The 24,998-nt window shown below is 41.9% G+C and overlaps 1 protein-coding gene across 7 annotated transcripts in view; it reads right to left on the bottom strand.

The window, feature by feature from the left end:
• Positions 1 to 24,998, bottom strand: part of STS (steroid sulfatase) — a 179,278-nt gene that overhangs the window by 77,918 nt on the left and 76,362 nt on the right. For all 7 annotated transcript variants that reach the window (XM_077815395.1, XM_077815374.1, XM_077815428.1 and 4 more), the window contains one exon: positions 611 to 748. In XM_077815395.1, coding sequence (XP_077671521.1) covers positions 611 to 748 — 138 coding nt within the window. The remainder of the gene's footprint in view (positions 1 to 610; positions 749 to 24,998) is intronic.

Raw genomic sequence — 24,998 nt, 5'->3', positions numbered from 1 at the left:
ATTGATTGTCTCAATAGCTGTAGTGTGAGAAAAGCAATCAATCTGCGTGCCTGTGACACCACTGATCATACCCTTCTCTTGAAATCTTGTGTTCCTTTGGCTTTCATAACTCCGTCCTGTCCTGGTTCTCCTCCTATCTCTTTGGTATTTTTCAGTGTCTCTTTCATTGGGTCTTCCTCCTCTGTTGCTTTCCATGGGTGTCTCAGACTCTGTCCTGGGCTCCCTCCTCCTCTATCTCTCTACACTCTTTCTCTGTGTGACTTCACCCACTCACTTGGCTACTATCTCTGATGACACACAGCTACCTCTTCACCCCTCTACTGTCCAATCAGGTATCTCAGCCTGTCGCACTGACATCACTAGTCTATTTAAAAGCATTTTCAGAAGCGATAAACACGTACAAATCCCACTGAAGTCACTGGAGCTGCAGATGCTCATCACTTTTGACAACCAGGCCACTGATGTTTTTGTGTCTAAATATGGATTTAGGATTATGAACATTAGAAGCTTAATGACAGGAACATTTGGGGCTTACAGCAGATTGCACCCTGTGCAGAGGAAGCAGCTAATTTTTGACATACGTTTCTAAAAATCATTATAAGAAGCTCACCTTTATAAATTCCATTATACCCCCCATGGACTTCTCCAGTGCTAGAGACTTCTTCAACATGTGCCCCCTGGTCAGATGTGAAGTATACAAGTGTCTTATCATTCAGACTCCATTTCTCTAGCACATCCAGAATCTTTCCTGAAAAAATAAAACAAAAAGATTTAAACTTTTACTTGTAACCTGAAAGAAATAGACATTTTTGCTCTTATTAATTTTGCAGATTTTTTTTCTTAAAAAAACATTATTATGTATAGCAACTGGCACCATTCAGAACACACTAGGTGGTTACCACACAGAGGTTGCTGCTATCGAGATTGTGGCTTGATTGCTGCAGGGCCTCCTGATGTATAAAACAAAAAAGATTTGTGCACATCAGAGGAAAGGGCTGCTCCTCAGAGAAGCAGCGACCCCATAACAAGGAGTTTGAAAAAGTTGATCACAACTGAAAGAGTCACAGTATGCAAAGTACAGTTCACAACGTACTAGAGCTTTGCCACATGGAAGCCTTCAGAAGAAGCATGGCTCACCTAGTGTATGTGCTGGAATAAGGCACTCTTACAAGAGCAATAGTACAGAGAAGAAATGCCTCTTAAGCTACACAATTTCATTATCTAACTCTGCCAATCAATCACAGCTGGAAAAATGCTCTAGGGCGTATCAGACTAGACCCTTAGTAAACTCGAAAAAAAGTTTCAAAATATAAATTTACGTATTTAAGAAGAGTTGGGCCACTTGGATATGTTGTGAGACTTCAAAATATTTTGGACCTAATTTTCATTTATACAGAGGGCTCTTTACACTACTCTGACACTGTAAACGGGCCTTGCAATGCGCATAAATTACATTTAAACCAATTTTAAAACTCCTTTACACTGCTCAAGTTTTGTAAACGGGATTTAGTGTAAATGAGAATTAGCGCCTAATGCTAAAGTACATTTTTGTACTGAAAGAAATGCAGGATTATTGTCACTGGAAACAGACCAACAAAAAGATACAGCACAAATAACACAAGTGTACCCTTCTCAGCACTGCCCTGCCAATGAGCCTTAATTTAGTTCTTCAGAAAATCCATACAGTATAAAGATAATTCAGTCTCCATGACCATTCTCCTCGTCCTCTCTGCTTAACCAGTCAAGAAAGGTGACAATATGGGTGGCTATTTTGATTTGTTCATCTGTCCACTAAAAACCGGTTCCCCAGCTGAAGCATTGAGCTACCATGTTAAGTAGCATGATGCAAGAACCCAGAAATACAGAATCCATTTCATCAGGAGTGAGGCCACTTAAACATTTTTCAGATTATAATGGCTTTCTGCCATTATCAACCTGTTCTGGCTTAGAAGCAGTTACCTTATCCTTTTGCTTACCAATCCCCTTGCAAGTTGCAATTCTGTAAAATCACAGTTCTGTAATGTACTGAGCACCTCCTGGAAGGTGCTGAGTGCCTTCATTTCCTACTGGCTTTAATGACTGGGTTCTAATTAAAGGGATACAACCAGTTAAATAATCAGTGTCTATTGTTCCGGTTTGTAAAATAGTAGAAAAGTAGCTATATAAGAATAGGAGAATTTGTTTACATAAATTTTGAAACTTGGTGGGAGTTGAAATTTCCCAACAGAGCTGTGGAAAATCTGTTACAAAGGCTGACATTTTAAAGCTGGTGGGTTGTGGGGGGATTTGGTTAACAGCTCATGCAGCTCCATCTGACAAGTCTTTTTGCTTGTTGTAGCAGGTAGGCTAAGTGCCAAAGAAAGAAAAAGGCAATTTTCCATTGGTTGTGCTTGCTAAACACTGTGGTGTCTGCTGATAAAGTGGTGGTGATACAGTCAGGAAGTTAGGTTGGACATTGTGTGGATACATATGATTTTAAAAAGTGAAAGACAAGACGACCAACTCTAATACACTTTTCTATTTAAAATCTGCAAACTATTTTTCTTAATGAACTAGGATTATGTAATCCTTCTAGACCAGTGGGTCTCAAACTTATTTGATCGGGCCCCCTTCTTTGTGTCTGTAGTCATTTGCGCCCCCTCCCCAACTACTTATACTGCCAGCCAGATGTGAAGGCAAGGCAGAGAGCAGCTGCTGCTGGCTGGGCACCCAGATCTGAAGGCAGTGCTGTGGCAGCAGCAACACGGAAGTAAGAGTGGCAATGTAAAAAGTGATACTCATCAATATCACTTTTCACAGTTGTCAGGGTTCTCTGCCCGCTCTGAACTTTAGGGTACAGACATGGGGACCCGCATGAAAGACTCCCTAAGCTTATTTCTACCAGCTTAGGTTAAAAACTCCCCAAGGCACAAATTCTCCCTTGTACCTTGGGTTAGATAATGCTGCCACCACCAAGTGATTTAGACAAACTCAGGGAAAGGACCACTTGGAGTTCCTACTCCCCCTTAATATCCCTCCATGCCCCCGCACCCCCTTTCCTGGGGAGGCTTGAGAATAAACAAGATGAGCAAAGACCAACCTTGGGGTTATTTTAGGACACACAAAAAACCCCAATCAGATTCTAAAAGAAACAGAACTTTATTAGAAAGAAAAAAAGGTAAAAGAAGCACCTCTGTAAATTAGAATGGAAGATAATCTTACAGGGTAATCAGATTCAAAAACACAGAGGATTTCCCTCTGGGCCAAACTTTAAAATTACAAAAAGAAAATCAGGAATACACCTTCTTCTCAGCACAGAGAAAATCACAAGCCAAAACAAAAATAAGCTAACACATTCCCTTGCTAGTACTTACTAATTCTAATGGAGTTGTATTGCCTCTTTCCTTGATCTGCACACAGAACAGACAGACCAACCCCCTCCCGCCTGCCTCAGATCTGAAAGTATCTTGTTCCCTTATCGGTCCTTTTGGTCAGGTGCCAGCCAGGTTACCTGAGCTTCTTAACCCTTTACAGGTAAAGGGATTTTGTGCCTCTGGCCTGGAGGGATTTTATAGCACTGTATACAGGAAGGTTGTTACCTTTCCCTTTATATTTATGACAACAGAGACCTAGTGCCCCATTGCCACCCTTACTTCTGCACTGCTGCTGCCACCCCAGGGTTGACCCCAGGAGGAAATGGGAGGATGGGGGAAGGGATGAGAGCTCAAGCCCGAGTGGCAGGCCTCCAGCTCTCCCCTTTATCTCTGCCTGCCGAATGTGCACAGTCCTTCTGCATGAGCTCCAGTGACCCACGGCTGATAGCCAGAGCTCTTTTTCAAAAAAAGCAGGACACACAGCTCATGCCACCCTTGACACATTCCCACACCTCTCTTGGGAGGCTCGCCCCATAGTTCAAGAACCGCAGAGTATGACACCATGTGCATGTGAAAGAAAAAAGTATAATTAATACCATGTAATAAATCATATTAAAAGAAATAATTAAAAGCAGACCAAATGGAGCATGAGATCTAGGCTTCCTTTTCCCATTCACGATCAATCAATATTAATTTTTCTACCTGAACTGGGACAGAACAGGAAATATTCATCTGAAACTCCGCTTTCCAATGCACTCCATTTAAAATAAAATAATAATAATAATAAAAAGTATTTATTTATTGGCAAGTAGATTGGATAAAATTTGACCTAGTCTGAACATCATTACTGAGTTTAGACTCATGCAAAGGCCATGCAAATTGTATCTATTCCAGAAAGGCAACAAATTGCATATAGAGCCTGATCCAAAGCCCATTGATGTGAATGAAAACATGCCCATTGGTGTCAATGGGCTTTTTTGATCAGGGTCATAATAAGGTAATAACAAAGTCATCATTTAGTTGATTATATTACAGCAGGGTTAATAAATACTAAAATGACAATTTATTTCTAACAACGTAAGTTTTTAGTATTCCAAATAACACACTTTGCTGTGGTTGGAGATTAAGTATCACAAAAAAATAAAACAGAACTTGCATTTCTATTTTCTCCTTGAACACTGACACCTTTTGGAATGAGCACTGTATAAATAAGTAATAAGATGTATTTTACTGTAGGATAAGGCACACTGAAGGGTATTTGAACAATACGGCTAGTATTAATACAAGCCATACATAGTTCTGATTTGAAATTTTTCATCAAAATATTTTTTTTGATGAAAAATGCCAGCTTCATTGAAAGCAGAATATATATAAAGAATTAGATTTTGATGAAATTATGTTTTTAAAAAAAATAAATTTAATAGTTTTGGAATGTCCCACTTGACATTTTTTGGACTGCAACATATCAAAATTTAGGTTTTTTTAGATTTTTTTATAAGTTTAAAAAGGTCAAAATTGGAATGAAATGTAATCAAAACAAAACATTTTGATACCCCTAAATGTTTTTTTTTTTTTTTTGGTTTTTTTTAATTCTGTTGCTTGGAATTTTTTTCTTTCTTTGTTTTTGTTCCATTCCAGAACAGGAGAGAAAAATGAATTTGTGTAATTTCCTGCAAAATGGAAAATCCAGTACCTGCCCAGCTCTATCCATACTGTATCTCAATTGTGTTAAAAATGGTAAGAAAAACAAAAAAAAAATACATATATTACATTGAGTGTAACTGTGTGTATATTTTACATGTACACACACATATCTATATTGGGAGCAACCACACATAGGGTTGAAACACAAATTCCATTACAACCCTTCTTTTTCAATTGTTCAGTACTTTTCCAATACATTCTTTTTGGATCTAAATTTTTAAGACTTGTTTGTTTTGTAGATTTAACTGAAGCTTAAAAATTAAGCTAAGTCTGATGACTATAGGTTCAATTGCGCAGGGAATTGTAATTTACATACCATGTGCCAGAAGGGCAAATAGAGTTAGAAATCAATCTTATCAATGACTGTAGAAAGGAACAGGAACTTAGTCTGGCATTGCGGCGGCATTCAACGAAGCAATGTACCAAGTTTGTGAGATCCTGAGAAACAAGCAAGCAAAAAAAAAAAAAAAAAAAATAGCCCTACTGAATCAATAGTAAATTTGTTGCAAATCCTCTTTGTTCAGGGCACAGACATTATCCATTGCATACACTTGTGGCTCTCTACAACTACTCCCAAATGACAGAACTGTCAGTTGAGGAGATCCACTTGAAAATTGTGTTTTGGAAAAGTTAAGAGTTGTGTTAATCCCTAAGGATGCAGACGCTTCCGGGGCACATGTCATTTTATTGCAGGGCTATTGATTGACCAGAATGTGGTTTGGCCAATGGAGCCCAAGACCATGGAGCCAATGTGATGCTGAAAGAGTCACGTAGTTTCTGAAAGATTGCTGAGCAGTTAGAATATAAGACTCAGTTTTCCCAGCACCGTCATCCCAGGAGTTTGATCAGCTTTGGTCCTAAACCTAGATCATTTCCAATGTAGCACATAAAGTCACTAGATCATTAGGTACACATCTCACTTTTACATTTTTAATTAGAGACAAATTAATGAAGGCATTAAAAATAAAATTTGACATTAATTAATAGAATTAATGCTTTAAAGTCCAGCTAAACCTCCCCTTGAAATGCCCACATGCAAATATCCTAGCAGAATCATCTTTACATCCTGCTCCACTTTTGCTTTAAGGAATAGTATAAGATGTCAGATCTGCAGGTGCTGTCTCCTAGAAAGGTTTTTAAAATGTGATGTCAATTTATATGGAGTGATGGAGTATAGCTGATTGGAGCTTGACTCTTATCCTTTGGGATGACTTTGAGAATGTAAGATTTCATCTCTACAGTCTTATTCTGGTTAACTAAGTTCAGCTCACACTGAAACTCAACTTTAATATTCCATTAACATTGCCCAGTGCTGCAGTCCTGAATCATGCAAATCTCCCACTGCACTCAATTCTGAATTTTTTTCAAAGAGAAATCTAATTCAAGATGTGTGTGTGATATACATGTTTTTGTTTAATACATTCACTCACTTTCATTTAAAATTAATAATCCAGGAATGTTTTCCATACAATTTAAAATGTGAATCTTGTTCATCTGTTTGAAATAACACAGATGCCTGCTAAAACCACTAAAGGACCCAATCCTGACCCATCTGTCACAACACTAAAGGTTATGCAGCCTCCTTACTCCCACATAAGGCAGTTCTGCACCAGTGTGACCAATCCACACGATGGTCAGAATGCTGCAGAAGGGGTGTGGAACAGCACCAGCTGAAGTTCTACTGTAGAGGACAGATGATGGGGAAGGCTACGATTTAATCATGGATATTTTTAGTAAAAGTCAGGGACAGGTCACGGGCTGGAAATAAAAAATCATGGCCCATGACCTGTCCATGACTTATACCATAAATACACCTAATTGAATTGTGGGGCGGCATTGCGGCGGGGAGAGCTTGTGGCACCAGCTACCGGAAGGGGGAGTCCTGGGGGGCCTGCGGTACCAACTGCCGGGGCGGGCAGAGGAAGACCTGGGGGAACAGTGGCTGCTTCAGCCAGTGCCATGGGGGGAGTCCTGGGGGGGCAGCGGCTGCTCCAAGGCCAGCAGCTGCTCCGGCTGTCCCAGGACCACTACTCAGGTGGTCCCCAGGGCCAGCTACATCTGCAGAGCCACTCCAGCAGCGGCCAGTGTGGCTGTCCCTAGGGTCGCTTGAGCAGCCACACTCAACCACACTGCAGAAGTCACAGAGGCTGCAGGATGTCACGGAATCCATGACTGCCGTGACCTCTGTGACAAACACAGAGCCCTAATGGTGGATACAGGTAATTCAAGCAAATGAGATACCACTGCCCCACTCAAGGCAACATTCATATATCTTGCCCCATACTTCCACTTTCTTCTGATGGAGCTACTGCATCCCTGGCTCTGTAGTGATGCTCCAAGGGACATCGGGTGGGGGAGGAGGAAAAGAGTGATTTGGGAGCATGAACCACCCCATCTTCCATATACCTAGAGGAGACAGATCATTTATTTGGTTAACAGATCTGTTTCAGAGCCAACTCCTGGCACCACTCCCTGTGGCTGAATAGCTTCTCTAAACATCTCAACTGGGGACTGACAGTCAGCTGTGGGGACCTGTCTCCACGTCTGGGGAAATGGTGAGATTCTGAACATGTGCAAAGGGTCCTGCAAAACATCCCCAAATGCTATGGGGGGCTGGAATCCAGGACTCGTCCCTGAGAAGGTGATGATGCCAGACTGCTGTGTAGACAGTATGTAGTAGTCCCTGAGGGGACAGCTACCTCATTGCCACAGGTTTTGAATTATAAGGTAATTCCATAGCTGAACCCCTCCTTGGTGTTCAGAAGGGTAATATTTTTTCCTTATGAAAAATATATGTTGCAACCTCTGCATTCCAACATCCACAGGCTAAAAATCAATTTAGCAGAATTTAATCTTCTTATGCTGGTTTTGAGATGAGTATTATGAAAAGAGTTTAATGTGTTGATCGGATATAAAACCCACTGATTTAGCTGTGCAAATTTACACTATCTGAGGATCTGCCCCAAGTACCTAGTACAATCTGGGTGTTGTGTAAAAACATGCCCAAGTACAGTAACTTAAGACTTAGACAGCCATGTCTTAATTTTAGCTTTTGTAGATTTCAGGTTATAAATATTCAAATTTCTGTGATAAGCTCAGAGTCATCAAGTTTCCCCTTGATAAGTATGTAAATCAGTCTGTCTCTGCAATGGGGAAGTAATTATCACTTTCAGACCTAGTCATTGAGCGCAACACTTGAGAGGTGAAGATGAAAAATAATAAAACCACTGACACCAAGACAAGGAGTTGCAGCACATACAGTGAACAGCATGTATACTTGCATACACTTGTTTAGCATTCAGAGCTGAAATATGGCAAATGGAATGTTGAGATTTTGGAAAGAGGCAATAGATTGGATAGAAAATGTGCCATGACATCAATCAATAGAACCCAAGGAAGACAGGTGATTCTGCATACAGGCAAAACATGCACATGACTCTGTAAGGTGACAATCAGGAAAAAAATGATCCAAATGCCTGTCCAGAAAATGTATATAAAATTCCCCTAGAAAGTCAAGAGCATGGATTGGTTAAAAATCATACTTCCATATTTTATTATATCAATTTTGAAAATGGAGACATTTTAATCCACAGAATAATGCAACGTGAAGACGAATGTAATGGTGGTGGGGAAGCTCTGTATCAGTTCTAATTTGTTACTGTTATTATTTAATAGTTCTATTATGATAGCACCCTGTGCCCTGACATCTTCCAAAAAGTACTTAAGACACTCAGGACTGGATTTTCCGAGGTGCTGAGCCCTCACCACTCCAAATGACATCAATGGGAGCTGCAGGTGCTTCTGAAAACAAGGCCTTCAGAGATGACTATTAACTTTTGTATCAGGAGAGGTTTGCTTGCTTGGCTCTCATGCACAATAAGATGCATTCATAATGGTTGCTGAAGGAATGCATAGAAATAAGGTGAGGATTTGACCTGTATTTGAAACAACCTGGAGATATGTTTATAATTTAATTTCAGTGGAGCTCTGTGCATGTGCAGTGTCTGCCAAAGCACATCAAATTACAGGATCTATAAGCTCCTTGGGGTGCTTAGAAACTATGGTAATAAGAGGGAGGTAGATAGATAATATCTCAATTGCAACACTGAAGTCAGTGGAGCTATGCTAATTTACAGTACCTGAGGATCGGCCCCAAGTACCTAATACAATCTGGGGAATGTATAAATAATACATAAATTATGATAAAACATAATATAATCATTTCTCTAGGACTGTGTTTGGGTGTGGGACATAACCCAAACATTTTTAAGTACTGTATTGCTTCTCACCCAGTGTTTTGATGGTATGTGCAAATTATCCAGGCAGATGGGTTATTTCCAGCAGATTTTTTTCACCATAAATGCAACAGCTGAGACACAATAGAGCCTAGCAAACTTCAGATGTTCTCTCCTCTCCCTTTTCTCTAGCTCTGTTGATAATTCCCCTACTTATCCATGGTGAACATTCATCATGTGCTTATTTGACTACAATAATCTTTCTCATGTTTTGTGAGTATGTAAATTAACTTCAGTTTCCTTGTACTGACCTGTATTATTATCTCTCATGTACATTTTTGTTACAGGGTAGGGAGTGAGGGTGATCAGAAAGAGTGAAGGTCCAGCTTAGGTTGTCTTGATAGATTTCCCATATTACCTCTCCAATTCTAATTCGTAAGAAATGGTCTTCAAAGCCAACGTATATTTCCTCAGTGGTGTTACACTGGACCTCAGTTGTGGAAAGCAAAAGCAGAATTTTGCTGTATGGGTTTGGGACTTGCCTTCTTTCTATAAAAACTAAGCTAAAATTGCTGTGGTCAGTTAAGGTATTAGTATCAATTTGCTATGTGTTCAGATTTGTGTTGCGCTGTAACTTAAAATTGAAATTGGCTTGTGGCTGTTTATACAGTCTTAAAAGGATAACTTGCCTTTCAGACCCTCAAGGTAAATTTTCACCATAGTGAACAGCTGATTAGACATGCAGTGTTTAGCTGCTATGAATAAATCACCCAAACTTTGATGTACAATTATGCATAAGATAAGGGTAAAGTGTTTTCTACAGATTGATCACTAAATCTTTTCTTTTAATATGGGGTTCAAATTACCTAGTAAATTTAACTGTTGGAATGATGTGTTTTACATCTGTACAAAAAGTGCTATTCAATCTTTGGCGTATAATAAAGCATGGAGTTAGGACATGGTTAATAAAAACAACGAGGAGTCCGGTGGCACCTTAAAGACTAATAGATTTATTTGGGCATAAGCTTTCATGGGTAAAAACCCCACTTCTTCAGATGCATGGAGTGGGACTCCTCATGGTTTTTGTGGATACGGACTAACACGGTTACCCCTCTGAGACATAGTTAATGAGAGTTATAGGACCTTTAAGTATGGCTGCATTATAGGCAAAATCAGATTGCAGGGCATCAGTAACTGTATAGCTACTATAGGATTGAAGAGATAACATTGTTGGGATAGGTAGAGGTCAACAGTATGGCTGCTTTATAGCTACCTGGTTAGTGTGTACATTAATTAATGAATATGTTGCTTAAAATTCACTTTTAGACCTTACATTTCTTCATCATAATGCTCTGTATTTCTTAACTTTTAGACTGCTTAAGATACTAAATATGAGACATTGTCATGCAATATAAAAGGGTATTTTGTATATTCCAGCTGAGATAATTTCTTTTGGGAAATTCACAGCATCATTCTGCTAACATATGAGAGTAAAAGGCCATTTTACACATACAACCAAATGTACACAATATACAATACACTGTCCCAAAGACCAGGCGATTCCTTTTGTTTTTCTCTAAATGTGACATTCAGTTTGCATGTTTCTTGCTGCATCTGCATCTTTACTTCCCGGCGCAATAGGTCACTGGCTTTGTATCTTCTAATGATGTTAGACATTTGAAGCCTACTATGCACTTGTCATCTGCAGACAAGGCAAGCCGTGAATGAGTCTCTTCACAGAGAAGTTGTTAATGCCAATAAGAAAACTGAGCTTAACAGAACAGAGGTAAACTCTGTTGTCTCTCTGGATGACATTTTGGATTTAAGTAGAAAAATGGGAGAAAAATTTAAGTCTGTACAGCTCTCTATTGTTCAACAATCTACAGTTTATTTCCCCCCCCCCCTTACTGTTTTTGCTTCTGAAATTGACTGTATCAGCATTCTACACACACACAAATTAAACTCGGAAGGAAACTTTTGAAAAAAGGAAAGAAATTATTTTGTAGGTCATATCAGTAAATCATAGAAGACTTTCTGAATAAACATAGTCACTGACATATGGTTCCTGCTCTGAAATGCACATATGCAGTTAGTGAAAGTCATTTAGGGAAGCTATAGGAGTTAGGTGCCTAAATACCTTGGAGGCTATGGAGCTTAGAAGCCTAAGTCCCAATGAGTTTCGATGAGAGTTAAACTCCTAAATGCTCATGTTAGTTTTGAAAATGAGACCTGGGTGCTTTTGAAAATTTTACCCAGCCATATTCTGAAAGTGCTTTTCATACATTCAGTTGCAGAGAAGATATCAAACAGAAAAAAAAATCTTTTCTGCTTTGTGGAGTGGGGATGGAGAAATATGTCTGTTGCTTCCTAGACTATGGAGTGTATGTAGAACTGCTTCATGGCCTCTACTACTGCTCTGATGCTGCAGTAACCTTCACAGTGCCAAAGAATGGCAAGGTGGGAGTACAGCATAACACTGGATCATTTGGGACAGTCCTCACCCTTCTGATAGTTTGCCTAAGCCTCTACCCCATTCCTGTATATTGATGGGTACGGGGCTGTGATAGACGTGGAATTGGTATGTGATAATCTAAGATGTAATAATTCTGTGAACACTGGTCAGTGAGGGGAAGTTAGTGCATATAGGGTTATAAGACTTTCCTGTAGGGGGCTATAGGAAGAACAAACAAGAAGGCGGCAAAGGCCCCAGATACAGATACCCCAGCACACACTTGAAAGACAGTGGGCAAAACGATCAGCTTCAAGGACCTTACGTCCTGTCTCCAAGGAATATACAAGCTTGTTTTGCCAGCCAGGAAACCTGGAGATCAAAAGGACTGAACAGCTTTTGAATGGGATCCTCCCTGATGCATAGAAGATAAATAGTGCAGTGTCTTAACTCACATACTATGCCTGCAAGACCTAGAGGTCTCCAGGGATGGGAGGATCTATAGGTAGCTTAGACGTACTAGGATCCCCATGTGCAATATGGTTAGATACCTTGTAAACTAGACATGCCAATAGTCAGTTTAATTGCTTTAAGATCTGTTTTCTCTTAAATACTTTTGTTCTAAATAAATAACACTTTGCTTTAGGGAAGCTGTCTGATTATCACTGTCATTACTTCTAGAGAGAACTGAACTGCTGGGGCTGCCTCATAAGATAATCACAGACAGCAGTTAAGATCCAGTCTGAGGGCTTGTCCTCACTACGTTGTTAGCTTACGTTATAACTTGAGTTTTGCCTCTAACCTGGCGCCTGTCCACATACAAAAATCTCCAGCTCAGGCTAAGTGTGGTTGTAAGCTCCAGCTAGCTATCCATTCAGAGGCATGGCTCAGAGCTTGAGGGCTTCTGCCATTTGAACTAGCAATGCAGTAGAGATGCAGCAGCTCGAGTTACAACAACTCATCAGCTGCTAATCCAAACACTGTGTAGGTCAAGTGTTGTTTCAGAGTGGTCACTCTCCCTGTGCTCTCACTCGAGCTAGGCTAGCTTGTACACTTGACATGGGATAGCTCAGTTGGCATAACCCAAATGTACTAACTTGAGCTAATGATTGCAGTGAAGACAAGACCCGAAAGTGAGAGAATTGTGTGATTGAACTAGAGAAGAGGGTTTTAGGCCTGCGACCTTAACAAGTTGCATTCAAACAGACCAGGAGGGGTCAAAGGTGCAGTTAGCTTGGTAACTGTAACATATGTGATTGGGGCCCTTGCAGTGCTGAGGTCTCCACTGCACAGAAGAGAAGCACACTGAGCAAAGCCCCTCAGTATCTTGCCCCTTTCCTTACACAGTGGAACTGCCCTGCTCCTGCTGTCAGACATGTCTCTAGGGATGTGGAGGAGGGTACAGGATTTGCCCCACATATAAATTTTCTTTTCAGGAACTTGTTTTTTCTTTCCTTTTGTGCATGTAACACTAATTTAAATGTGTGGGAGTTGTGTACATATGGATGACAAGCAAGTGAGCTGTGAAATCTCCATTCTTCCCAGTAACACACACAAACATGTCCACAACGCATTGCAGTTTCAATATCACATGGAGAGCAGTTTAAGTACACAGAGTCAAATGGCTTTTTATTCTTACAGCCTACAGAAAACACAATTGCTCTACACCCAGAAGTTGACTGTAATCATTCAGCTAAACAGTGATGAATATGCATAAACTTCAGTATCTAGGGTTTTGTACAGATATTTCTGGTTATGGTATATTTAAACTACCAGTAGTAGCTGTTTAAAGTATCTTCCCTTTCTGTACTCCTTCTCCAGATACCTAAGGTTAATGGAGAACATGGGAAGTAGTAATTAAATGTCAATCACAGTCAGCTCAAATTCTGAGATAGTGTTACCGATCTTACACTTCTAGCGCTTTTAATCTAGATGGACCCCCAAAGTTCTCCTTAACTGATGTCTACGGGAATCACTCATCCACCTTTGACATGAAACCACGGAAGAGCAAATTGCAGCGACTGTTTGACAGAACATAGCAATGCAACAGCTCAGAGCAGGAAGTGACTATACCAGAAATTTAGGGAGAGGAGACGTAACTACCCCAATTGGATCTTGGCCCGTACACCAAGTGTAACACCTAATTCTTGTGAAAAATAGGTAGTGACTTCTTAAAGTTTTCTCTCTTATTCAAGTAGGAACAAAGCCACCTGCAGCAGCACAATGCCCTTAACATCAGACTAGGACACTAGCTCACTACTGACCCAGAGGAGCTGTAGGGAATGGTGGAGGTGTCACTTCTACCCCTGATGCAGCACTAGACCAATGCCTTATCATGGGGTTAAAGGCTTTGGTCCCAAATCAAGACATAAATAGAAACAAGAGTAAATCTCTCCCTGATTCCCGCTGCACGAGCATCATACTGTACATTTGCTTTTCTTCTCTCTCTCCTTTGCAAACAACACTCCTCTAACTTCTTGCTGATAGCACTATGTGTGTTTCTCCTTGCCAGCCAGCTGCTGGCAGGAAACTCCTGTGTTTTCTTTTCTTCCTTGCCAATATTTGACATACACAAACCTTGCATATGTTAGGAGGATGTACTGTTTGGCTGCTACACCACAGATCTTGAAACCAAACACTCTTTGGTTCTTTACAATGGACTTTACAATCTTTTCTTAAAACAATAAAATAAAATTTGCTTTTTTTAAAAAAAGGACCAGATCCTCAGCTGATGTAAATCAGCATAGTTCCATTGACCTCAGTGGAATTATATCAACTATATTTACAATAGCTGAAGATCTAGCGCAGACTGTTTAAAATGAATGACTCACGGATTTTCCCCTGGAGAATCCTATAGTTTAATTAGGTATCTTTATGTTTTTAAAGGCCCTATAAAAATCTTTTATAAATACTCAGTAAGATTTCAATATTTGCCAAATAGAGGGACTTTCTATGGATATACTAAAGCTCTGAAGTGAAATACGTCCTGCAATCATCTCTTTCCACATGGATTTATCAGGATGCCTTCTTCTATTCTAAAGGGAAGAACAATGAATAACTGAGCATCCTGGACCTGGACAATGCTTATATGTATCAAAGAAACTTCACTTTAACTACAAAGAGAAGCATAAGATCCCTTAGCCCTGGTCTACACTACAAGTTTAGGTCAAATTTAGCAGCCTTAGATTGATTTAACCCTGCACCTGTCCACACGACAAAGCCATTTTTGTTGACTTAAAGGGCTCTTAAAATAGATTTCTGTACTACTCCCCGATGAGGGGATTAGTACTGAAATCGACATCCCTGGGACGAATTTGGGGGCAGCGTGGATGCAATTAGATGGTATTGGACTCCAGGAGCTATCCCAGAGTGCTCCATTGTGACCGCTCTGGACAGCACTTTCAACTCAGATGCACTAGCCAGGTACACAGGAAAAGCCCCAGGAACTTTTGAATTTTATTTCCTGTTTGGCCAGCGTGGCGAGCTCATCAGCACAGGTGACCATACAGTCCCAGAATGGCAAAAGAGCTCCAGCATGGACCAAATGGGAGGTCTGATCTGATCGCTGTATGGGGAGACAAATCTGTGCTATCAGAACTCTGTTCCAAAAGACAAAATGCCAATATATTTGCCAAAATCTCCAAAGGCATGATGGACAGAGGCTACAGGGACCCGCAGCAGTGCCGCGTGAACATTAAGGCGCTCAGGCAAGCCTACCAAAAAACCAAAGAGGCAAATGGCTGCTCTGGGTCAGAGCCCCAGACATACCGCTTCTATGATGAGCTGCATGCAATTCTAGGGAGCGCCCCTACTACTACCCCACCTCATCCGTGGACACCTGCAAGGGGGGAGTCTCATGAAAAAGGCATGAGGATTTTGGGGACGAGGAAGATGAGGAAGATAGCATACGGCAGGCAAGCAGAGGAACCATTCTCCCCGACAGCCAGGAACTGTTTATCACCCTGGAGCCAATACCCTCCCAAACCTCCCAAGGGTGGCTCCCAGACCATGAAGCTGGAGAAGGCACCTCTGGTGAGTGTACCTTTGTAAATATAATACATGGTTTAAAAGCAAGTGTGTTTAATGATTAATTTGCCCTGAAGACTTGGGATACATTCGTGGCCAGTACAGCCCCTCCTTTTAAATGGCCAACCCAACGGGTGGTTGGTATGGGAAAGGAGGGCGCTGCTGTTTGAAACCATTCCCACATGTTATGATGGTTGAAGAAGCCGAAAGACTGTGGCTTACCATGGCTGCCTGCAAGCCAAATTCTGTTGCCCGGCTCTGTGTGTGTGATCTCTCACACCAATCCGGCAGGTCCTCAATATAAGAGGAAAAATGCAACCTTGTACCGAAAGCACATGTGCTATGTAACGTTAACAACTTGGTTCACTGTGAAAGAGTCTATCCATTGTTCTCTAAAATATGTCTTTTTAAATACTACTCTCCCATTTTTTTCTCCCACAGCTGCAAATGTTTCAATGCTCCCCCTATCATCTCCATCCCAGAGGCTAGCACAGATAAGACGGTAAAAAAAATGCACTCGCTGTGAAATGTTCTCTGAGTTTATGCAGTTCTCCCGCACTGAAAGAGCTCAGCAGAATGCATGGAGGCAAGCAATGTCAGAGTCCAGGAAAGCAGAAAATGAACATGAGGACAGGAGGGATGAGCGAGATGACAGATGGCGGCAGCGCAATGAGAGGAGGCAGGATGCAATGCTGAGGCTACTGGGGGATCAAACTGATATGCTCCGGCATCTGGTGGAGCTGCAGGAAAGGCAGCAGGAGCACAGACTGCTGCTGCAGCCCCTGTGTAACCACCCGCCCTCCTCCCCAAGTTCCATAGCCTCCTCACCCAGATGCCCAAGAATGTGGGGCAGGGGGGGCATCTTCGGGCACCCAAACACTCCACCCCAGAGGACTACCCAAGCAACAGAAGGCTGGCATTCAATAAGTTTTGAAGTGCAGTGTGGCCTTGTCCTTCCCTCCTCCCCTCATCCACCACCCCACCCGGTGCTTCCCTCCTCTCGCACCCCTCCCAGGCTACCTTGGGAGTTATCCCCCTATTTGTGTGATGAATTAATAAAGAATGCATGATTTTGAAACAACAATGACTTTATTGCCTCTGCAAGTGGTGATTGAAGAGGGGAGGACGGTTGGCTTACAGGGAAGGAGAGTGAACCAAGGGGGTGGGTTTTCATCAAGGGGAAACAAACAGAACTGTCACACTGTAGCCTGGCCAGTCATGAAACTTGTTTTCAATGCTTCTCTGATGCGCAGCACATCCTGCTGTGCTCTTCTAATCGCCCTGGTGTCTGGGTGCGCGTAATCAGTGGCCAGGCGATTTGTCTCAACCTCCCACCCCACCATAAACATCTCCCCTTACTCTCACAGATATTGTGGAGCACACAGCAAGCAGTAATAACAATGGGAATATTGGTTTTGCTGCAATCTAACCGAGTCAGTAAACTGCGCCAGCGTGCTTTTAAACGTCCAAATGCACATTCTACCACCATTCTGCACTTGTTCAGCCTATAGTTGAACAGCTCCTGACTACTGTCCAGGGTGTGTATGGCTTCATGAGCCATGGCATTAAGGGGTAGGCTGGGTCCCCAAGGATAACTATAGGCATTTCAACATCCCCAACAGTTATTTTCTAGTCTGGGAAGTAAGTCCCTTCCTGCAGCTGTTCAAAAAGACCAGAGTTCCTGAAGATGTGAACAGCATGTACCTTTCCCGGCCATCCCACGTTGATGTTGGTGAAACGTCCCTTGTGATCCACCAGTGCTTGCAGCACCATGGAAAAGTACCCCTTGTGGTTTATGTACTGGCTGCCAAGGTGGTCCAGTCCAGACAGGGATATGCGTTCCGTCTGTCACCCCACCACAGTTAGTAGATTTGCCCATTCCAAATTGATTCCCAGCTGACCGGTAGCTGTCTGGTGTTGCAAGCTTCCAGAGGGCTATCGCCACTCGCTTGTGAACTGTGAGGACTGCTCTCATCTTGGTATTTTTGCGCTTCAGGGCAGGGGAAAGCAATTCACATAGTTCCATGAAAGTGCCCTTACGCATGCAAAAGTTTTGCAGCAGCTGGGAATCATCCCAGACCTGCAACACTGTGCAGTCCCACCAGTCTGTGCTTGTTTCCCGGGCCCAGAATCGGCATTCCACGGCATGAGCTTGCCCCATTGCCACCAGGATGTCCAAATTGCCAGGGCCCATGCTATGAGAGAAGTCTGTGTCCATGTCCTCATCACTCTTGTCACCATGCTGCCACTGCCTCCTCGCCTGCTTTTGCAGGTTCTGGTAGTGACATACTGCCGGATAATGCATGAAGTGTTTACGATGCTCATAACTGCTGCGGTGATCTCAGCAGGCTCCATGCTTGCTGTGGTATGGCGTCTGCAGGAGAGCAGAGTTGCCGCGGAAGTGGTGGCTAAAGACAGATGCCATGAGAATAGATATTTATAGAGAACGATGAGAGGACCTGCAAGGTAGATTCTTGAGAACAGGAGAGCAGAGTTGCAGCAGAAGAGGTGGAGGACGACGGTTAGCACCTCACACATTTCCCGAGGAAGAACACACGTACCCGGGAGCCCATGACAGACAACATGGAGAAATTCGCTATTGAGACAATAGCAGCAGAGCAGAGTTGCAGCGGAAGCAGTGTATGAAAATGGTTAGCAGCACCCAGGAGGACCGGAACGGATCCCCTGAGCTGCAGGACAGCAGAGTTGCAGCAGAAGTGGAGGATGATGATGGTTAGCAGACCTACTGCACCGTCTGCTGCCAGCAGCACCCAGGACACAACAGCATCAGTGTCGGTGAGCTGAGCTGAGTGGGCTGCACGCTTGCCATGGTATGGTGTCTGCGCGGAAAAAAGGCGCGAAACGATTGTCTGCTGTTGCTATCATGGAGGGAGGGGCGACTGATGACATGTACACAAAACCACCCGCAATAACGTTTTTGCCCCATCAGGCATTGGGAGCTTAACCCAGAATTCCAATGGGTAACGGAGACCGCGAGAACTGTGGGATAGCTACCCACAGTGCACCACTCCGTAAGTTGATGCTAGCCACGGTAATGAGGACGCACTCTGCTGACTTAATGCGCTTAGTGTGGACATACGCAATCAACTGTATACAATCGATTTCTAAATATCGACTTCTACAATATTGACCTAATTTCGTAGTGTAGACATACCCTTAGAAAGAGAAACCTTCAGAAAGGACCTGTATGTTTTTCATATTAGAATTTTATTATATTGTCTCTTCATGTTTACATTATTCTGGTTTCTGCAGCACTGCTTACACAGAGGCACTCTAATATGCCAATATAAGTGGGACCTGGTGAAAAAATTGTAGGAGTGAATGTCCAAAGCAGTTTGAGAAAAGGAGCCATGGAAATCCACTGGGAGGGTTTTGCAAAGAGGAAATACAGACAAAGGAAGAGATAGATGATCTGTTCATGGCATAGTAGGTAGAACAAGAGCAAAGCAGAACAGCATAAACAGAACAAGAGCCAGATTCTGCCCTTGGATGAGAGTGCACATCTCCCACTGAAGTCACTGAAGGCAGCAATGTACTTGAATGAGGACAAAATTTGTCCCCGTTACTAGATATGGAGCTATGGCCTAAAAGTGGTCTTATTGTCTTTAATGGGATGCCTCATATGAATAAAGGTTTGGACTGATGGATCAAAACTGCTCTTGGCATCAACAGAACAACAGAAAACAGAACAACCTCCAAAAAAAAATAAAATCTCAATTTTTGGATAAAGTTAGGATTCATCTCTGTTAAAATCCATATGGTGTAGATTTACTTCCTCCCTACCCCTCTTATTTACAAAATAGTTCAAACACCAAATTATGCATGCATCAAGTTTCATAACCAAAACAGTTTTGTTTTCAAAAGCCAGTTTTCAAAGCTTCTCGTAGTGTCAGAGTAGCTTATTTTCCTTTGATCCCCTCTTCCTGTTCCTAAAAAAAATGCTATTTACTATCCAACTCCCCAAAGCAAATGTATAAATGCATTCGTTAGGGGCTCATTACTGATGCAACTTGTCATCAAGAAACTACTCTGTAGATCTAGCTAGCTGTTGGGGAAAATCTAACTTCAAATTTACAAAGTTCAGAACCAAGACATCACAGACTTTTAAAAGTCTGTTTTCTTATTTGTCACCTGAAAATATAGTACCAATGGTTCCTAACCATTCATCATATCTTCTTTATATTCTTTGATTCATTACTCATTATTAAATGATTTTGAACGCCTCTGCATGTGCTGATGATTTTGTAGACAGGGACAAATTACATCTGTTCATATTATATTGTAAATAAGAAAACAGCATGTGAAACCTTACTGACTGATAACTTGTTTAACATTTCTACAGCTTTATGATGTCAAAAATATATTCCACTCTGGATAACAAGCAGACCTGTATATGTCAAACTAGCTATCTTAACCAGTCAAAACTGGTATTTTGTATAGTTTTGCTACAAATGCCGAGACATCCTGTGTAATTTTTTTTTAAACAGTCAGGATCAAGTTATGCGTGGGTTTGCAGAAAAACAGAAGTTTATATTTAATGAGCGTGCCATCCTTTAATTTTCTTTCAGCTTAAAGCACTTTTAAGTTTTATATTATTCCTCAGATTGATGCTGTCCTACTTTGTTTTTAAATTCCAGTCTGCTTTAGAAATTAAAAAAAAGTCAACTAAAAATAAATCTATCTAAGATACTTATATGGCACCCATAACCATAGAAGCCAAGCATGACTCATATTTAGCCTCATAACAACCCCATAGGGCATTAGTCCCATTTTTATAGATGGGGAACTGAGGCACAGAGAGACTTACTCAAAGCCATAAATGAAGTCTAGGAATTGAACTCAGGTTTCTCAAATCCCTGGCTTGTGACCTAACCACTGGACCATCCTCCTTCTCCAAATAACAATCTTAATGTAAAATAAAGTGAAGGTTATTCTGAGGGAGAAGAAAAAGGATGCATATGTGTGTGGGGGGGAATCAAGTATGAAGGCTTGACAAGGTGTTTGTCATGCTGGGATATCACCACACTTCAGATGGCTCCAGTCTGTATGCATCTATAATGCACCTTTCGCCATAGTGTCTAGATCCCATGTACAAACATGAGATTCACACTGATTCGTCCCCAAAAGACCCAAACTCACCAGTCCTACCCTAATTATTTTCCATCAGTACTTGGAGGTTGTGTTCCCAGAGGGCATGGCTGGCTCTGTTACAGCTCTGTTCTTGAAGGAAAGCCTTGCACATAGAGATAGGTCTCTTCTATTAAGTCCTCAAAGTGGCAAAACTGCGCACTGCTACACTGCATGCATCTTTCAGGAACATCTGGAGTACATACTCATGTAGTACCCCCCCCCACACACACACACACGGGCATAAAAAGCAGTGTAGCTGGTGAGGCATGGCTTATGCAAGTAGAATAAAGACACACTGAAGGCTGTGGATATGTATGCCAGAACGTAGCATACATGTTCTCTACTCGCCCAAGCTGTGCCTTCCTGTCTATACTGCAATTTTGAGCAGTGTAGTGCCTCACCACCTCCCCACTGCTGGAGCCTTTCCTCTCCACACGAAAAGAATCCAACATGGGGAAAGTCTCTGGCAGGAGGGAGGCAGTGGAGAAAGGCTCCGGCAGCTCCACACTGCTGGAGCCCTTCTCCATTACAGGGAAAGACTCTGACAGACTGAGCCTTTTCTGCTGCCTCTCCCCTGGCAGAGCCTTTCCTTGCCATAGTGAAAGGCTTTGTCAGCTGGGAGCTACGAAACTTTTCCCTGGTGCCTCCCCCCTGCCAGAGCCTTTCATTGACACATGTAGCTACACACCACAGTGCTTCTCACTGCATAAAATAGCTACACTTACAACTCAAACCACCGCCACTGGTGCCTAGTATAGACGTAGCCTCAGAAGGTTCTGAGGCTACACCCTCATTGCATGTATCACTCTGCGGCCTGTCTACTACAGTATTCTAATTTATTGCAATTACCTTAGTGGGGCACAGTAAAAAAAAGACTTCTATTAAGACAGATTGTTCCCTCCCCGTTAAGAGCGTTGAAGATCAGGAACAGCACATTGAACTGGATCAGAAGCTAGTACAGAGTAATGCATGATATGCATTCTCTGGTTCATCCCCACTGGAGAGATAGAATCCACATGGTGGACCAGTTAAATTTCCACTGTGCATATCTAGTTTTAGGTGTCTCAAACTAGACACACAAACTTAATGGATGCTTGTTACCTTAATGTGTTTGAGCTCCCCATCAGTAGAATGGGAGTAGCAATATCCCCTCATCCCATAGGAGTGTTGGAAAAATTAATTAATTTATGTTTGTGAAACACTCGGACGCTATAATGATGTGAGCCACAGAAAAGTCCACGAAGAAATTGACAATTCTGTATTCAGAACAGATTATAACTATTGTGCAGTAAATAAGACCACATGCTGAACAATGAGGAGAAAACAAAATATTGAATAGCTGCTCATTCAGTGAGCATAGTCCATCCTGAGCACTGGATTAGGTGGGTCCTGTGGACAAAATAGTATTTGATAACATGAGTAAACACTGTGGTAGCCGTGTTAGTCTGTATCAGCAAAAACAACGAGGCGCCCTTGTGGCACCTTAGAGACTAACATATTTATTTGGGCATAAGCTTTCGTGGGCTAAAACCCACTTCATCAGATGCATGGAGTGGAACATACAGTAGGGAGGTATAAATACAAAGCATCTGAAAAGATGGGAGTTGCCTTACCAAGTGGGAGGTCAGTGCTAACGAGGCAATTCAATTAAGGTGGAAGTGGGCTATTCTCAACAGTTGACAAGAAGGGGTGGAAATCACTTTTGTAGTGCTAATGAGGCCAATGTAAACAAGGTGGCCCATTTCAAACAGGTGACAAGAAGGTGTGAGTATCAGCAGGGGGAAATTAGTTTTTGTAGTGACCCATCCACTCCCAGTCTTTTTTCAGGCCTAATTTGATGGTGTCCAGTTTGCAAATTAATTCCAGTTCTGCCGTTTCTCATTGGAGTCTGTTTTTGAAGTTTTTTTTATTGAAGAATTGCCACTTTTAAGTCTGTTATTGAGTGTCCAGGGAGACTGAAGTGTTTCCCTACTGCTTTTTGAATGTCATAATTCTTGATGTCAGATTTCAGTCCATTTATTCGTTTGCATAGAGACTGTCCAATGTACATGGCAGAGGGGCATTGCTGGCATATTATGGCATATATCACATTGGTAGATGTGCAGGTGAACGAGCCCCGATGGTGTGACTGATGTGGTTAGGTCCTATGATGGTGTCCCTTGAATGGATTTGCGGACAGAGTTGGCAATGGGGTTTGTTGCAGGGTTTGGTTCCTGTGTTAGTGTTTTTGTTGTGTGGTGTGTAATTGCTGATGAGTATTTGCTTCAGATTGGGGGCTGCTTGTAAGCGAGGACTGGCCTGTCTCCTAAGGTCTGTGAGAGTGAAGAATTGTCCTTCAGGATAGGTTGTAGATCCTTGATGATGCGCTGGAGAGGTTTTAGTTGGGGGCTGTAGGTGACAACTAGTGGAGTTCACCAGCCCATCTCCCGGATGTGGAGTCGGTGCCTAAGGCGCCACTTTTGGCCAGTTAAATTTAGACGCCCTTTTAGAACCGGATGTCCGTCATGGAACAACCGGTTCTAAAATTTAACAACCGGTTCTAGCAAACCGGTGGGAACCGGCTCCAGCTCACCACTGGCTTTATGTCCAGGCGTTGAAAAAGGATCATAAAATCATGTTCATAGTCAATGCTGAGGGGTTTCATCTTCACAAGAGGTACATTCACAAAAGCTGGCATAGTGAGGCATATGCTCCTTGCACTGGCTCCTTGCACTGGGTAGGGGACTCATCCTTAATGCTTTGCTGCAAGGTTTCTGCTGAGACAGAGCATCTTTAATTCCTGACAACAGTTTCAAACAATCCCTGCTAAAGAGGTTGTTGAGGTGAGGCACTGGATCGTCACATGCCCTGTTGCTCTGGTTATATATTCTTCCTAGACAGTACCACACACCCTTTGGGTAGTACTGTCCCTCTCAAAACTCTCTGTTTAGAACCTTCCCCCAAATAGAACTTGTGCCACTAGCAGCCTCCATCAAGGTATATGCAGAAGCCAGCAAAGATCCTGTGGTAAATTTAGGCCAAGATTGTCTTTGTTATCTTGACTGCCATTCGTAATTAGTTTTCCCGTTCACTTTAAGCAAGCATCAATATCCTACCATTTCAAGTCAATGATTGATTAAATGTAAGGAGGAAAACTAACTTCTCTGTGAAAGTGTGTGGGTGGTAGAAAGTTGTTGATTGCAGAACTTTGCATACTTATTGTTTGGAGAGGCATTTGTGGAGTTATTGGGTTTCTTTTATCCCTAGGTGGCCTAATACAAGCATTTGCTTTTTTTCTTGTTACGGAAACTTCAGATCTTCTCAAGAGTAATGTTAATTTTCTAGCTGATTACAGCATTTCCGTTCACAAGTCTACACAGTATGTTCTCTCAGTGTTTCTTTTACAAGGCCCAATTTTCAGGGCTTCAGAACTTTGAGTGAAATATAATTTTGGAAGTGATATATATTATGTTTGCAAAATAAAATACACTAGTCACAAAAACTTTTTGTGCTCCCATAGATTAACCCCTTCTCTATTGCTGCTGATGAAGCCTCTACAGCGTCTGTCAGCAAATTTCTTCCATTGTGTAATTTCAAATGCAAGCATCTGTTGCATTACAAAGGAGATTTCCACTATATAGTACTCTACCTGGATATTAATCAACATCATTAAACTTGACTGATTAAAAAAATACTATAGAAGTGGCTACTTATGTGCTTTATAATCTTCTAAATAATGTTTTCAGTGGAGTTTTATTTTGTACAAAGATGTTACCTATAAAAACCTGCATGTAAGTGGGAATTAGATGACTCAGGAGGTTTATCACACTGGAAATGGGATGTGGAGTCTTTCATTACAAAGTCACCTCTTAAATCCAGCCCCAGTCAGTAGTGACTAAAAGTCATTACTGTTTGATGACATATGAAATGACTTTGGGTCTTAGCCCAGATCTGTTTGGAAGGCATCCACCCTTCAAAAGACACCAACCTAAATGTCTAAGTCATATCCTTGAGAATTTCACCAGCAATGCCAAAGACTAAATAGGCCTGGAGTCTTAACTACCTTCTCAGCCCTAGAAATAGTCCTCCAATGTTAAAGTT

This window comes from Eretmochelys imbricata, chromosome 1 (genome assembly GCF_965152235.1).
Source record: "Eretmochelys imbricata isolate rEreImb1 chromosome 1, rEreImb1.hap1, whole genome shotgun sequence".
In the NCBI taxonomy this organism is placed as follows: Eukaryota; Metazoa; Chordata; order Testudines; family Cheloniidae; genus Eretmochelys; species Eretmochelys imbricata.
This window is presented reverse-complemented; position numbering and strand designations above follow the sequence as displayed.